This window comes from Danio aesculapii, chromosome 23 (assembly GCF_903798145.1).
Source record: "Danio aesculapii chromosome 23, fDanAes4.1, whole genome shotgun sequence".
Lineage (NCBI taxonomy): Eukaryota > Metazoa > Chordata > Actinopteri > Cypriniformes > Danionidae > Danio > Danio aesculapii.
The window spans coordinates 17,536,327-17,554,298 of record NC_079457.1 but is presented as its reverse complement, the minus strand read 5'-3'; the positions used below and the strand labels follow the sequence as shown (position 1 = coordinate 17,554,298).

Here is a 17,972-nt window from a genome sequence, read left to right as displayed (position 1 = left end):
CCTCATCCCTCTCTTTACCTACCTGCAAGAGAGAAAGTCATTAACTTGAAGGAAAGAGTTTTTTTTTTTTAAACTTGGCATGCACACACAATGTTCCTTTGTCTCCTTCTCTCTGATGATGCCTGTCACTTAACGTGTGAAACCCGCACATGCTTCAATGGGATCAATTGTAATAAAACTGCATCGCCTTCACTGAGCTATGAGTTTATGAATCTCCTTAGAGAAAGTCAGTCATTTAAAATCCCTCTAGCTTACGGCAGCGAAACAATGTTTAGTTTCAATCTCCCCGCAGCCTCCGCGCAGAGAGGAGCCACGCCGCGCAACAGACTGAACACGAACAACAAATAAAATGCGAAAATCAAGCAAGTCACCGTCTCATTTCCATTAAATGATAAAGTAGCAGCGCCGAAAAGAAATGAACTAATTTAAAACGGCTGGCCTATAGGTCAAGGACGGCAGGAGCAAATGGTCTCCGATTTTTTTTTCTCCCGCAGTCATACAAATAAAAACATTTTACATTTTCATTTTCAATAGCAGAATCTAAGAGGCTTGTTATCTTTTCTTATTTGTTTGATGCATTGTGTCTGAAATGCCTTCAGGCCGGGATAAACATACTTAAAGCACATTTTCATATGTAGATTATTAGGTATACGGCTTTGTTAGATAGCGGGGCTCCTGAGTGATCTGAAATAGCATGTCACCGTCTACTGAAAGTCAATAAACAACCGAATCTCTCTTTATTATAATCCTCAAATATTTTTTTTCACTCCCTTCCCCAGGGAAAATTTTCTAAAACGTTACAATTGTTGACAATAAGCTTTGCACGACTACAGACAGACTGAGCCAAGCTTAACAGAAATGAAGAAAGTTAAAGAAAATACGGTGTGCCACTCTGAATCAGCACTACAACGTCAATCTGCAAGATTTCTCTCATCACACTAGATAAAAACATAAATAAATAATGAATTCATCACATCGCGTCTATATTTCCAGGGAATTAAAACATCTGTGAACAAAAGTGATGCTGGAACAGATGGCCAAAAATGATATATATGAAGTTTTAACTTACAAACTTCTGTGCAATTCACCACCCCACCAAAAAAGCAACAGAATATGGGCTTAAATATTGAATGCCAAAACATAAATGTTTTACGAACACATCATAAACTATTGCAAATTTATATTTGCGCGAATGAAAAAATTAGATCCTTGTATACACAGAAAGCTTTATGAACCTGCTGTTAAAACACTCAATCTACTTTCAGCGAGTGAAAATCCTTTGCTAGCACAGCACGGAGAGCAGGCAACTTCCTCCTGCCACAAAAATAAGGCAATCACGCAGTTGCTGTTAATATCTGAACTGACTGCAGAATCCCTAGAGAGGTTTCTATTAACACATTGTGTCCGTTTCACTGCTTAAAATAAACGAGGTTTTATCTCTATAAAGTCAGCAGGAGTTAAAAAAAGACAGCAGCAGATGGCGGAGAGAGGTGACCTTACCTCATTGGTGTTCCACCTGTGTCTCTCCTTTGGCAACGTGGAGCATTTTGGTAGACATTCAAGCAGCTTTTTGGGCAGGTATATTTTCAAATGTCCATGTTCATCTGCAAGACAACAAAAAGAGCATGTAATGAGGATAAAAAGAGAGATAAAAGCATTTCTTTACTTAATCAATACCCATGATGTACTATTACATGCTAATTTATATAGAGTTGAGTGAATGAATAGAATAGCCAGTAGATACACAGTTGAACATTATTAGCCTTGCTGTGATTTTTTTTCTTTTTCAAACATTTCCCAAATTCTGAGTAAGGAATTTTTCACAGTATTTCCTATAATATTTTTTCTTCTGGAGAAAAACTTATTTGTTTTATTTTGGCTGTTTTTTTTTTTATTTTGGCTATTTTTATTTTTAATATATGCTAGTGGTGTAACGGATCACAAATCTTATGGTGTTTGAGTCACAGATCGGACCATTTTTTGGATCAACAAAAAAGGGAGGAGACAAATGTCATTTGCTTTCCATTTATACAAAAATAATATTGCAAAAACCATTGGTTTTAACAAACAGAACTTGGAACCTGAAATTTTAATAGATATCAAGAAAGAATGAGCTGAAAAAAGGAAAATATTCAACACGAAAAATAATCTTTGCTACGGTTGCTGATCATGCTAAATACAGAAATCTAATATCTTGTACAACAGATCATATTTATGTTCAAATAAAAAAAATTAAAAAATAAAAATCACACATAAAACTTCATGTCTCTTTATAGGTGTATCATTTTTGAAAACCTATTCAGTGACATAATTTTGATGGCTGTTTGTTGCCACCCATTGCTTACACAATGTAAATGCTACAACATTCACCAGCGTCAAGTTCCATTAAACAGATTTTAATCTTTACCATAAACATCAGTGTTTACGTCTGAACTAAAAACTGTTCTCCCAGTACTTCTGTGTTATTTAAATGATTGTAACTAACTCAAAAAGTGTAAAAACTGAATCTCTCTCAATCAAACGCAGATTTGAAGGATTAATAAACTAGCAAATCATTATCATTTATCATTCATGTTGTGCAAGTTTAAATTGAGATCCCGATCTCTTTTGTTTTATATTATTTTTTTTAGGGTTTTTCACCTTTACTGGATAGGACAGTAGAGAGTATTTACAGGAAAGCATGGGGAGCAGAGAGAGGGAAAGGATCGGCATAGGACCGCGAGGCAGAGTAGAACTCGGGTCGCCGTTAGCACAGGAGTGCATGTGTTGACGCACTAACCACTACACATTGTGCAGCTTTACCTGAATGCATTAATGCAGGCTAAACAAGAAGTGACAGAAAACATAAGAACTAAAGAAAGCATTTAGGTAGGTTCACCATAACTTTTTCTGTCATTATTATATTTTACAGAGAAGCCAAAATGCTTTGATACACGTGATTTGAATGACGCGGGAGGTGATCTCTCTGCAATTGGTATGAATGTTGGATCAACCTACTAATTCAAAAAAGTTATTAATCCACGGGTCCCGTGCATTACAAACTGTAGGTTGTGATCCACACCTAATATTTTAAATAGCATTTTAAGCTAAATACTAGTATCTTGAAAAATATCTAGTAAAATATTATGTACTGTCATCATGGCAAAGATAAAAAAAATGTTAATTATTAGAAATTATTTATAAAAATGATCATGTTTACAAATGTTGTGAAAAAAAATGTCTGCGTTAAACAGAAATTGGGGTTAATAATTCAGGAAGACTAATAATTCTGACTTCAACTGTATATGGTTTAATATTAGATTATCCTCGGCAGTTCTTCAACAATCTTCATACACAGCACATAACAGGGATCATTAATTAATGGGTACCAATTATTCTGACTGCAAAGAGCGACTAATGAGCAACTCGCAGATGAGAAGGTAAAAATGTTAGATGAATGAAAATGTGAATTAATGGGCCAGGCATACTGTGAGGAAAATGGCAAAATGAAATTGTGACAAATTGTGATGAGAACCATCAGACTTGAGGTGTTTCGGTAGTGGAAGTCCACTCTCAAGGGCTTAAGGGGAACTGATGCTAAGCTTTATTAAGACTTTAACTACCCAATAAAGTACACAGCCACCCTGTTCCTGACTGCACCAAAGAACAGTAAAAAGCACAAATGCTGGCTAAAGATAAAAGGAAAAAAAGAGAATACAATTTGTTCTGGGGCAATTAAGGCAGGGTCATATATCAGGCTTTCTTCCATTCTTACCTTGTCTGTCTCTCGCTTTCCATTCCTAAGGGCTTGGCAGGCCAGTCAAATCACTGCCATTTAACTTTCATTGTTAAGTGAAAGTTCACTTTCAGGGTGAAATTTCTAAATTACAATGAAATTGTCTACAACTGTAAATTGAGTCCAATTATAATCGCCTTACAACCAACTGCTGATTATACGTTCGTCTGTCACCTGCACGCACATGACATTTACATTCCATTCCACTAATGTATGGATGAATCACAACAAAAAAAAGGTTTGACTATGGTTAAGCAGGGGGCAGCACGGTGGCTCAGTGGTTAGCAATGTCATCTCACTGCACGAAGATTGCTGGATCGAGTCGCCGACTGGCCCAGTTGGCATTTCTGTTTTGAGTTTGCATCCCTGTGTTCGCATGGGTTTCCTCTGGGTGCATCGGTTTCCCCCACAGTCCAAAGTAGGTATACATTGGAAAAATCTGACATTGCGATAGTTTATTTTACTGCAATTTATAATATGATATGAACACAATTTTGGCTTGAATAGCTCTATTTTGAATGAAATCATTAACTTAGATTGATTGGAATAATTTTGTAGAGGAGTGAGTCAAAGAAATTGCAAAATTAAAAAAATAAGACAGAGCAAAGACAAAAGTCAAATAATTAGTCAGATATTCAGGTTCAGTAATACAATATGATACTAGGGCTGGGCGATAAAATCGATATTTATTGACCGAACATCATTGTCAAAATCGATAAAAAAAACATTCGGTATGTAGTCTCGGTATGAAACACGATACTTTCATCTGAACTTTTCTCAACGCCTCAAGCGCACCGCTTTTTACTTTTCTCCATAAACTTGCATCGCAGCTGCAGCAATGATTTGTGTGAATGCAAAGTTCATTGTAAATGGTGAAGGAATCCACGCACACGCGCTTGTCAGGTCGGAATAACAACACATGCAAAAATGAGTGCCGTATAGCAGCAGTGAGAAGACTGTAAATAAAAAAAAGGATGTAAGAATGTCGCCAGAGGCTTTTTGGTTTCTTTTCTTGTGCATCCCAGCCACTAGCACCTCATCTGAAAGAGTTTTTAGCAAATGGGGTTATAAAGTCATTTAACTTCACAATCTATAATGTTGCAGTGTGTATTTGAATAATGATAGTTCCTTTACTTGAAAGCTCAGATTTGATTATCATAATTTGTTTTGTTGACAGAGTTTGAGGTTTATTGTATCATTATTTTTCACACATTAAAGTTTGCTTTGATTGTTCAGTATTTACTCTTTACCATTCCACACACTTTGTAACATTTTATTTATCAAGTTTAAGAGTCTCTTTAACACTTGTGTTTATTTTTGTTATAAAGAGATCAGCTATTTTGTTTAAATATTTTTGCCTACGTAATGTTGGTAAATTAAAATAAACTATTTAAAAAAAATCCTAATATTCCTAAATGTACTGTTAAAAAAGATTCAATAATTATCGATATCGAATGATATGACATGATATTGTGATAATATTTTTTGCAATATTGCCCAGCCCTGTACGATACTATCATGATATTTACCCCCGATAATGATATATCACAATATCAGCAATATATCACAAGAAAACCATGCACAATATATCATGATATTTGTAAATGAAGAGGAGAAATGCATCAAAAAGTTATAAGATGTATTTCTTTTATTAACAGCATCTATATTTCATAGAATTGCAACATTTATGTATGTTCGATCCGCCATTACGAGAAGCGCCACCTCATGCATATTGCCATTGCCATACTGAACAATCAAATGTAATATAAAACGTTAATACTATACATTCTTCACTGCTGATTAGCAATAATAATCCCAACTCGACATTGCAGATGCTGCGATGTGACTATTGCGAATGCACACATTGCGATATCAATGCTGAAACTTTATATATAAGTTATATATTATATTGTGCAGCCCTAGTCCAAAGACATGCCCTATAAGTGAATTGAATAAACTAAATTGGCCGTAGTGTATGAGTGTGTGTGTGAATGTGAGAGTGTGTGGATGGCAGCTGGAAGGACATCCACTGCATAAAACGTATGCTGGAATGGTTAGTGGTTCATTCCGCTGTGGCGACCTTTTCCGAAGGAAAATTAATGAATAAAGATGAGTAGTTCTATGTTTGAAAATAAAGATACAGAGTTATCCTTTCTTAGGGAGCTAGATACAAAACCTTTCCAAATAAATAAATAAATATATACAATTTTAAAAATCTTTTTTTGCAATAAATAATCCTCTGACTGCCTCAAAACCCAAAAATGTAAAACAAAATGTGCATTTTGTCCCCCTAAATGATTATAAAATTAACATGTTATGCATATAATAAAACAGGAATGCACATAAAGGCTCAATTTCATGTTCATGCCTAAGCCATTACTTTGTGAGCTCAACCTAAATTTCAACACCAGCACAATGACAGAATATCTAATCCATAACAAACATCCTAACAGGGAGTCAAAAAAAATGACATAATATGTCTGAGTCACCGTCAAAAAACACCCCCGCCATTTTCCCAGGGCTGTAATTGTGACAAACAATAATCTATCATTTGCGAATGTGACGCTATACCAAATCCTGTAAATGCGGTTATGAGCATGCTTGCAAATCAGTTCGATTTCCTCTGTCTCTAAGCTAATGCGCTTATACATGTGTTTCACTGCAGCTCGCGTCACTGATGACAAATCAAGACACATATGCTGCAGCCAATTACCCATCTCCAGGTCTGACAGGTTACACTGTCAAAATGTTATGCAATATTGAAATAACCCCAGTATAAGGGCCTCATTCTCTACATCAGCTATAGAGATATTTGCTTTTCTCAAATGACAGAGACATCAGCTAAACTGGTCCAGTTGTGAATCGTTTATTCTTCTCCAGTTGTCAGACAATCGGCTCTTATATTGCAGACATCTGTTTATGTCAAAGAACAGGATTTTGTCATATGTTTGGACTGAGAAATATAGCCATATAGACATAATCACATTACAGATCTCTAGATGTCTTTCTCTTTGTCTTCTATACCCTGTATTTAATGAATGCAATAGCAAAAACATCACTTATCACTGTCAACAAAGCCATAGGAGATTTGATTTATTTTACTTTATTAATTGTAATTCACAAAATCATCACAGGGTGGTGTGACTAGAAGAGAATAAATATGTGAATCATCCTTTGGTCATTTTTGTACATTTTTACACAGATCTTTAATATAAATACAACATTGTGAGGCATGTTATTCCTCAATAATAACTTCTTTTAACACTGCACTTGGTAAGCTAGCTAACAGTATATTCAAATTCAATTCAATTCATCTTTATTTTAATAGCGCTTTTACAATGTAGATTGTGTCAAAGCAGCTTATCATAGCAATTCTAGTAAATTGAAATCGAAACTTTGTCAGTTCAGTTTACAGAGTTGAAGTTCAGTTTAGTTCAGTTTTGTATGGTTTAATTTTTATTGCTGAAAGTCCAAACACTGAAGAGCAAATCTATCGATGTGCAGCTAAAGTCCACTAAAGGAGGTCGGGCCTTCCCATTTATGGCTCCTACACTCTGGAATAGCCTTCCTGATAATACCCGAGGCCCAGACACACTCAAATGTACATATATCAATATTTTGTGCACAAACTTTTAAATGTCTGGTTTCATGCAAATGAAGCTGCTATACTGTGTCTATATAGTTATTAAAAATGACATTGGAGGACTTTAGTATTAATGGTACTGTAATTATGTTGTATACTGTAATGGTTTATAACATAACAGAACAACATAAAAAGATGTTTTACCCCAAATCAATATATCTCTGTATTGTATCCCTTAATGCTTGTTAAGTTTGAACTTGCCACTTACTACAAGCAACTGCTTTCCTCGTAGAAGCTCTGCATTCAGTGACCTAATAAAATATTTTAACTCAAATCAGCATTTCGCGTCAGATTATTTACTTGTGTGCAGTAGTACTGTAATTAGTGGGATAACATACATTCAGTGGCTCATTACTGAATTAAAATATCCTGAAAGGGTGATCAAGACCCCAACTTGAATCAATCATCAAGTAACATTATCTCAGTGTGATCAGGGTGACAGTGGAGGTCTCTTGTATCCCCCTTAACGGATAATTACTGTACATGTTGTTGCTCATTACATCATTCCTTGCCAATTCAATAAATGTGTACATATGTAATACTGATTGATGTTATACCGTAATATGGTATTGTTGGTGAAAACGATTCACTTCTGCATTTAAAGTTCAACTATAATTTCAAATATCTAATAGCAATTTCTGTTTGCATACTGTATGTACTTATTTATATAAGTATATAACCCCCCCCCCCCCCCCCCTTTCAACCTAGGGTGGGGCATAAATTGTATAATCTCTTACACAAACACTGACAGTGTGATCGGTGTACCAGTGGTTACAAGTTACTTGTATCACAGTGGCTATCAAATGGCTAATAATAGGGCTGCACGATTAATCAAAAAAAGATCTCGATTCGAGTCCTTACACAATCTTAATTCAGCATTTCTACAATTCAGTCAATTATATTTTCAAATATAAGTTCAGGATAGAAGCATAAAGGCGAATACACAAGTCTTTACATTGTTTTATATACGCTGCTCAGCAACGTGGGCACCTCCAAATGGTGTTGAAAGAGTATTTATAAGGAATTAAATGTAATGACGTATTCGTGGCCGTGAAATCACACATGAGCTGACCATGACTATAACTTCAGCAAACAGAACCTGCATCTGTCAAAAACAGGTAATAAACTTATAAATAATGTTCAGTTTGTTGCACAGAGCAATTGTTTGGGAGCCCAACGGGAAGTATGATTTGCATGTATGTTTTTTTCCTCTAAGTAAAACCAAAACCGCACACCTCATTTAAATGACCATATCGCTTTTTAGAGTTATGTTAACGTCAAGCATGATATGTTTTTTTTTCTTTCATTGTGTGTTGTAGGTGAGAAATTTTTTTAAGAGTGTCAGTATTACTCAAGAGGGAATCTGATAATGACAAATGTCTCATTTTACCAGTGAAAAAAATTGTATATAATAATGCTGTCAAGCATATGTCTCAAACATAATAAATCAGCTTCAGTTGTATTCTGATGTAATCACTTCACTGTGCATTGTGCACCAGGACAAGTTCACAATTTTAAGTCCAAATTTAGCATTTTAACCAACAGTAGACATACACATAATATTATTTTTGTTGTTTTACTACACTGTAAAACCCAACAGTCAACTTTATCAAATGAAATGAGTGTAGTTAACTCAAAATTTACTGAAAGTTAATTCTACTCATTTGAAAAGAGTTTTGAACTCAGTGTTGAAAGGAATGAGTTAATTAAAAACCTCATTACTTCAACTTAAATGGAGTAAGTTCACAGTACTCATTTAGATTAGTTTTTTTAAATCAAATGGTTTGTAGCAATCGGTTTGCTCAAACGGTTTGCGTTGCCTTAACGTATTGGGTTTTACAGTACTCAGTTAGTTTGAGTTCTATTCATTTATCGGGTTTTACTGTGCTCTAATTGCTTTGTTTACAGTTTGTTTAGGATTAGGTTCACAGTACTCAATAGGATTCGTTTTTGAACTTAAATGGTTTGTTGCAATCGGTTTCCACAAATGGTTTGAGTTACCTTAACTTATTGGTATTTACAGTGTATATGTTCAAGAAATAACAATAATAATAGCCTACTCATATTAAGTCTTTAATGTGCACTACTTGTAAAAAAAAATTTTTGGCCCACATCTTGGATTGAATAATATACTGACACAACTCTGATAAATATTATGATAACCTATGATAATGATAACCTATGGATAAAGGGTCAACCAGGTGATTGTGATGCCTCTTAAAGGGTTAACCTTTATTTTACATCTACAGAATCATGTGAAAATCGTGATCTTTATTTTAAAGCAACAAAAAAAAATTGTGATTCTCATTTTAGCCAGAATCGTGCAGCCCAACGAACTGTACATTTTGTGCCTCATTACATAATTGTTTGCAGATTAAATAAATACATCCATATGGAAGATTTATGTTTTTTAATATTCTCTATTTTATCTGGTGAAAATGATTAACTTCTGTATATAAAGTTCAGCCATAATTTTGAAAAACTGATCCCACAATGTCTGTTTGCATAGATATATTTATATACTCATTTATATTTTGTGTGTGTCTGATTTAGTTTGTGTTCATAAATACAAAACATCCTCAAAACTGTTTTATAATAGTGGGTTTCAATTTAAAGGCTCTGACTTTTAGTCGTCCTTCCTGTCTGCCTGTGCCACCTTTGAAAATGTCTTACAGTGACTGTGCTCAACAAAGCCTTATACTTTATTCAAGAAATGTGATTCTCAAGTGTGCGCTTCTTGTTACCTGAACCCTTTTCAATTTGTCTGAGAACCCCACGAAAGCTCCGGCTTCTGTTTGTGAATATAAAACAAAGGCCTGTGTCTCAAGCACAAGCTGACCAGAAATCAAAGATGCTCACTTCAAAATGGCAAAGCCCCATGTCCCTAGTGCTTCTTAAAAGGCAAAGTCACCCTACCTGTCCATTCTGTAACACCTCTGTTTTTAATTTTCTCTGATGTTTGGGTGTCTAAAGTTCTAAAAGACAATACTGGCAGAATATGGACTTAAAGGACGCCTGTGAAATCTCGAATAAGAAAAGGTGGAGGTGAGAGAATGAGGGAGAAATAACGGCTCACTGAGAGGAGTGTAATCCCAGCCTGGAGCAAGGTCCTAACAAAGAGTTTACAGCTACCTGATAAGGCCGCGAAACAACAGTGTGACTCTCTGTGCTATTTCGTTTGGGGCATGGAGATAATTCTGGAGATTGGGGTATGTGCTGAACGTGGCGTACACTGATGGGAGAGATTGTACAAGGGTAAATGAGTTTTACAGTAGAGAGCTGAGACTGGTATCTGGAATCATTTGGCTCACTCAATTAACATTAGCATAGAGCACCTGCTCTCCAATGACAACAAGCCGCCTTCCCACACACAGAGAGAGAGAGAAAAAAACGATTCATCTGTGTTGCAACCAGTGTCAGTGAATGTAAGAGGTGAAATCAAAGTATGATGGCCTAGTTCTTGCTCCCTTCTAAAGTGAAATGTATGCCTTTTTTTACTTTTCCAGCCACTTTACAAGTCCAATAAATTGTTTATGTACATTAGGGCTGGGCGATTTGGAAATCTCAATTAATTTAACATTTTAACTTAATTACAATTAATGAATAATTATTTTATTTATTAATTTTAAAATGTAAATATGCTCACAGATTTTTAAATGAAGGGTGCATTACTTGATTCAAAAATAATTGAACGAAACACACACTATCTACTGTCTATTTCACCAGCATGGACCGCACCACACTTTGTGCTAGACTTTATTGTATGGATGTAGGGATGAAAGGGATGGTAAGAGAACAGTAAGATGAAGGGGAAGGAAAGTAAGAGGATAAACAGTGAACAGGCAGGTAGGTTGATTTGGTGGCCTACGATGATGCCCAAAGACTCAGAGTGGGGGTACCGTCTCTGTAATATTTTGATAGAGTGATTGATCCCCCCCCCATTCAACCTAGGAAGAAAGAGAGGGTTATAAGGATTGTTAATGGGAAACAAGGAAATAGAGGGAGTGAGGGTGGGTTCGAGAAAACGAGAAGAACAGTGCTAGAGGATGGTCTGCCTTAAATTCATTTAAGGGAGTAGATGATTGGTTATGGAGGCAAAGTGAGGCGTGGTCCCGCTGCCGAACCTTTGTTAACAAGTTAACTCCAAGATTATTTATTGATCATAAATGTTGAACAACTGAAATTAAAACACACATTGTCTAAAACCAACATTCCATTTTTCTGGAAAAATAAATAAATAACTTGCACTTTTGGAAACAAAATAAATAATTTTTAATGGTTTTCATATTAAAAGTATCTCTTCTAAATAAAATAACTCTGTTAATTGTTTATCCTGTTGTTAGGTCCCATGTGGGACCTGTTTGTTGTGGTTCTTTTTTGTGATTTGCAGAGCCTGCATGATTGCTGAATGTACATCCTAAACAAATAAACAATATTAACAATAAATGTTAACAAAAAAGTAACCAAGTCTGCAATATCTGCAACCAGATCTATTTTTAGTTTTCAGGCACCCAATATACAATAGTAATTTATAGTAAATACTATAGTGTCTTTTTAACCAGACTGACACTGACACCTCCAATAGACATATAGATGTTGCGCAATCGGCTAAAATGTTGCTAGAATAGTTTTTTTTATGTATGGCCAATATATACTGCATCACCAAAAATAATTCAGATCATGTCCATGTATTGAATATTGTGACAGGCCCACATGTGCAAACTCCATAGTTTTAATCTTATGCAAAAGCAAAAAAAAATCTTTAAAGTTAACTATTAATAACCTATTTAAGATCGAATTATTAAGAAAGCAACACAATTACAGTTCCAAGAAGTTTCAAGAACTTTATCCAATATCGAAGCACTGTTCAAACCTAAATTCAAGCATTGAATTTTTTTAGATAAATGACAAATACAATTGCAAATGCCTATTTTGTAACATTCAAATGAACAAACTCACAAAAAGATGTTACAACTTATCAATTCTAAGCAACACATGAAAAAAAAACAGGACAACGCTTGATTTTATCCATCAGGAAATGCATGGGGAGTTGTGAATAAATCCAGACCTGAATGCTTATTACATTCTGATGAACGATTACAAAGACAGGCAGGTGGTGACAGGTCTTGGTCATTTGCAGACAACCTCTGATACACATCAGACAGTGTAGGCGGAGTCCTCTCAGACCAGTCACGACTCTAATACCTGCCCTTCTGTAATCATTTCAGACCACACACACACACATTCAGCCCATAACCGAGGCCTGTCACTCATCAGAGTCAACAAACACATTCCCTGTGACATGCCCACTGATGACATCTCTAAGAGAAAACCACATAAGCATCACATAAGCTTCTCCATGTGTGAAATACATAGAGAAACAGATAGTTTCCATAATTATTCACAGTATTTTGAATTGCCCACGATATCAATATTGTGCATGTTCAGTATCACAATATATTAAATTATTAAATATAGGCATATGACTAAATTTAACCATGTACATATCGGCTATGCAACACATTATGTTAAAATCATAACATTTTACAATCTAAAAACTAAAGCAAGCAGAAGATAAATTTACCAAACTAATTTTGATAACCACTATTACAAGCTTCAAGTTCTACATATTTTGGCTCGGGGTAAATTCGTGTGGCAGTGCTTGCTGACTGAAATTTTTGAAGTTTAGTAGTAACTAGTATACAGACGGCTCAAGCATCCCTGACAGCAAAATGGAATTTTTTCATGACTTCCTAACATTTACAGATGGAGAAACTGTGAAATCCAAGTTACATATTACGGAAAACACCACATCTCAATGCTTTAAACTGTGCAAGTTGCTTATCTGTCAGCAAGACATCGAGTCACTTCAAACTATAACCGTTATTTATATCTATTCTTAACTATATCTTAAAAGTTATTTTAACCCCCTTAAAGTCCACATGAACTGGAAGCTGCGACCTTTTTTCATATTGTGATGCAGAGAAACGTAATATTAAATTAGAAAAAAGTGAGTTTTGTTTTTATACTGCGAACTGATTGGATATAGTAAAGTAGGTGTTTCATTCAGAAAGATTGGAAAAATGGGTTTTAGAAGAGTTATTATAACCTAACAGACACCCTCTCCTCACCATTTCTGTTTGTTGTCAAAACTGACAGATGGAGGGGCGAGGTTACGCATGTTTGCCCCGCCCAATACGTTAGACATACGTTATCTTACAATTTAATTTTTAAAAAACGCAAGTGCATTTTCACAATTCAATTAAAGATTACAAGGGCAAACATTTTTTTTCTTAATGACACGCACAGATGAATTATTCAGCACAAAATTAGCAATGTGAGCTAACAAAATCATGACTAGTTTTGATTTTATTTGTACTTTAATATAAAGCACAACACATTTTTGCCAGAATTATATCAATTATTATATATTGCCTCATACTCGGGCTGCACAATATTGGAAAAATCTAACATTGTGATATTCTTTTATTCTTCAATATGCACTCACTGGCCATTTTATTAGGTACACCTTGTACCGGGTTGGACCACATTTTGCCTTCAGAACTGCATTAATCCTTCATGGCATAGGTACTGGAACTGCAAGGTACTGGATATATACCTCAGTTGTAATGAGTGGTTATTTGAGTTACTGTAGCCTTTCTATCAGCTTGCACCAGTCTGGCCATTCTCCTCTGACGTCTGGCATCAATAAGGCATTTGCGCTCACAGAACTGCCATTCACTGGATATTTTTTCTTTTTCTGACCATTTTCTGTAAACCATAGAGATGGCTGTGCATGAAAATCACAAGAGATCAGCTGAAATACTCAGACCAGCCCAACTAGCACCAACAATCATGCCACCTTCAAAGTCGCTTAAATCACCTTTCTTCCCCATTGTGATGCTCAGTTTGAACTGCAGAAGATCGTCTTGACCATGTCCACATGCCTAAATGCATTGAGTTGCTGTCATGTGATTGGCTGATTAGAAATTTGCGTTATTGAGCAGTTTGACAGGTGTACCTAATAAAGTGGCCAGTGAGTGTATATTGCGATATGAATACAATTTCACCAGATGACTTAATATATCTATTTCAAAAGAGTTTTTAATATTAGACTGGGATGATTCTGCAGTGGGAGTGCATCTCCATAAAATCGAATAAACAATCTATAAATATACAACATATAACAACATTTAAACATAAAATGTAAAATGATATATTGCTGAACTCAATAAAGCACATACGTCTACTATGAGGCAAGGAGTCTTTAAATAAAATAAATAAATAAATAAATAAAAATGTATCATTCACATTCATCTTAATGGAGGTTGCACAACTAAAGCAGGACCGCAGCAGTATGTGATTTGTAGTGCCTGGTCCACGCTAACCAGCCAGACCCTGAGCCATTATTGCACGCTGATATGAACATCCGCACACTGTTAGACAGTTAGTTCACTAAGTTACTATTTGTTTTGAGAATAATGAAAGGAAACATTATGATTATAAAAAAACAGTATGAGGGACGATAATTAAATGGTAAAACAGCTCAAACAAACCGTCCACTGTATTTGCTGTGAATTAAAAGCAGACGTTTATCAGTGTAAAATGCTATTAGGGATTTGAAGACAGGTACGAAGCTGACTGGTGCTGAATATGAGCTCACATCCAGGAGAGTGAAAAACATTCACTGCTCCGATTAGATGACTGGTTGTTAATTAAAAACCCTTCATACTAATAAAATCCCTTCTAACTCCTCCCAGAGCACAACTTGAAAGACCTCTTGAGATGTTTGGGCTATGCTCCTTTTTCACCAAATAAAATGAATGGCATTGAAATGAGGGCTCATTGCTCCGCAGTTAAAAGCAGACAGAGAACAGAGCAGAATGCTAATTTGCTAAAGTTCTAACGCCGGCTGCTTTAATAAAGAGCAGTCTATCAGTGTCAACACACACCCTTATCTGACATTACTGTGGCTCGGGGACTGGGAATGAGCTCCAGCGTCATAAAAAATAAAAATAAAATTGCGGAGAGTGCCGGGGAACAAAACTACAAGAAAACATTCACAAAGTCAAGGAGCTGTTCCGACTGGGCAGACGCACAGGTGAAGCAGAAGGCTGAGGAAAGCTTAGTCATGAAGTCTTTATATGTGAATTTAGACATTGAGATATATTAAGGCCCGTTCACACCAAGCATGATAAATATAAATGTAACGATAAATATATTTGTGTCCACACAGACAAACGATAACGATCTGTTTATCTTTAGATTATTCGGCATTATCCCTTGTAACCAGCAGGTGTCCTCACTGTGCTATTACCGCATCTGAACATACTATAGAGCTCGTCATGTGTAATCAATCTAATCAAACAGTTAATTTAGCAATCGTAATCAGTTTCCCAGCATTTTCAACACAAAGATACTGAAACTACCACTGGATTCCTGCTGTACAGGTTATTTTTATACTCCAATTTGCCAGTATGACTTTTATAACTTACATATGTTTTTAAAATTATTTATAACCAATTGTTTCCATGATGGTCATTATCTTTAAATAATCATATAAATGAGGGCTTAACATCAAGCAGTGTGCTTCTCAACAGTGTCGTCTGTATCTTTATATTGCGTAAGATCTTAAATTTTCAATGGATTCTGACAAGCTGTCAGTATTTTATGGTTAATCAGCTGGGAAAAATCATTCTGGAAGCGATTCCAACAATATCTTTCCTCTGTATCATTCTCGTTGTAGTTGTGGCAAAGTGTGGCAAACTCCTTTAATATATAATATATGGTGCGATTTCATAGTAAGTGTGATGTGGGGCTCCGCCTTCTTTGACTTAGACGTTTTCAACATTTCTTTTTCCATGTTCAGTCTGTCAAGGTCAAGATGTCTGCAAGAAAAAAAAACTCAGAAGAGCTGCTTTATAGAAATTGAAGTGTAATTCTAACTGAAAGCAGCACTGACCCTGGTTTTCATGTTTAGCAATAGCATCAGGATGTTTGCTAACAGTAAACAACTGTACTTACGTACTCCCAGGGCCATTTATATCGAAGTTGATATTTAGCCGCACCATATTGGGGTTTCATAACATCTAGTTTTTATGCGGTGGGTTGTTAGCCCAACACTCAACCCCCAACCTGGAGGACCAGAATATTCACACATACACCACTGACAATTTAGCTTACCCAATTCACCTATAGCGCATGTCTTTACACTGTGGGGGAATACGGAACACCCATGTGGAGAACATGCAAACTCCACACAGAAATGGCAACTGGCAACTTGCTGTGAGGCGACCACATCACCCGTATTGTAACAGTCTTAATCCAAACCTTAATTAACAATAAAATGGGAAAATCTGACTCTAATTGAGCAGTTGCAGCTAACTTCATCCCATATTCATTTTCCACTTGAATACTAAATGTCTTAAATTAGAATACACAATGTATTTTTATTCATGGATTAAAAAGTATACTGAACAGAATTATATTTATTTTTAATTGCATCTTAAAATATATTTAAATAAGTTAACCTTTACCAAAACATTCATTCATTCATTTTTCTTCGGCATAGTCTCTATTTTAGAGGTCGCCAACGCCAACTATTCCAGCATATTTTTTACGCAGCGGATGCCCTTCCAGCGATAATCTAGTATTAGGAAACACTCATACACACTCATTCACACACACACACACACGCACTACGGACAATTAAGCTTATTCAATTCACCTGTACCACATGTCTTTGGACTGTGGGGAAAACCGGAACGCCCAGAGGAAACCGACGCAAACACAAGGAGCACATGCAAACTTCACACAGAAATGCCAAGTGGCCCAGCTGGGACTCAAATCAGCGACCTTCTTGCTGTGAGGCAACAGTGCTAACCACTGAGCCACAATGCCACCCTGTTTCAAAACATGACTAGTGAATGCAACCCTCAAAAAAGTTTTATATCATCTAAAGTATAAAAGACAGCTTACTAAAAAAATGTCTTTAGTTATGCCCAGGTAGCAAAGAATTCTGGCCCAGATTTGGCAAATAATACAGCATGTGGGCCAAACATGGTCTTGGTTTGGCAGAGATGGCACCATCTTTAATGTGGCACACAATACTTGCGCCAGAGGTAAACTGAAGTATTTGGCCCAGATGTTAATAATTGACACGTGGGCCATAAAGTTTGGCCTATCTTAACCCACATTTAAAATACATTTTCCTTATTATCAAATGAAGAAAAAATAATCTACCAATCAAGTCGCTTTGAGAAAAAGCATGCCCATAGCTTGCCTAAAGCGCAATGATTCATGGGTTTATCAATTTCATTGCAGTCATGACACACCAACATATCTGGCCCAGTTTAGGCTTAGTTATTGGTTATTAACTTGGCTGAGACTTGGCCCAGATATGTTCCGATATCCATGTTTGGCCCTTGTCTGGAAGCCAGACTTGGTCCAGTCATGTACTGTAATTCACTGCATGTGGGTCAAGCAAAAGCTGATTGTGTGGGCCACAGCTGGGACAAACATATGTTGCTATGTGATGTTTGACTTCAGGTTCAT

The 17,972-nt window shown here is 35.9% G+C and overlaps 1 protein-coding gene across 10 annotated transcripts in view; it reads right to left on the bottom strand.

Moving 5' to 3' along the window:
* The window catches only part of camta1a (calmodulin binding transcription activator 1a), a 656,204-nt gene that overhangs the window by 613,972 nt on the left and 24,260 nt on the right, over positions 1 to 17,972 (bottom strand). For all 10 annotated transcript variants that reach the window (XM_056449716.1, XM_056449720.1, XM_056449714.1 and 7 more), the window contains one exon: positions 1,501 to 1,604. In XM_056449716.1, the coding sequence (XP_056305691.1) occupies positions 1,501 to 1,604 (104 nt within the window). The remainder of the gene's footprint in view (positions 1 to 1,500; positions 1,605 to 17,972) is intronic.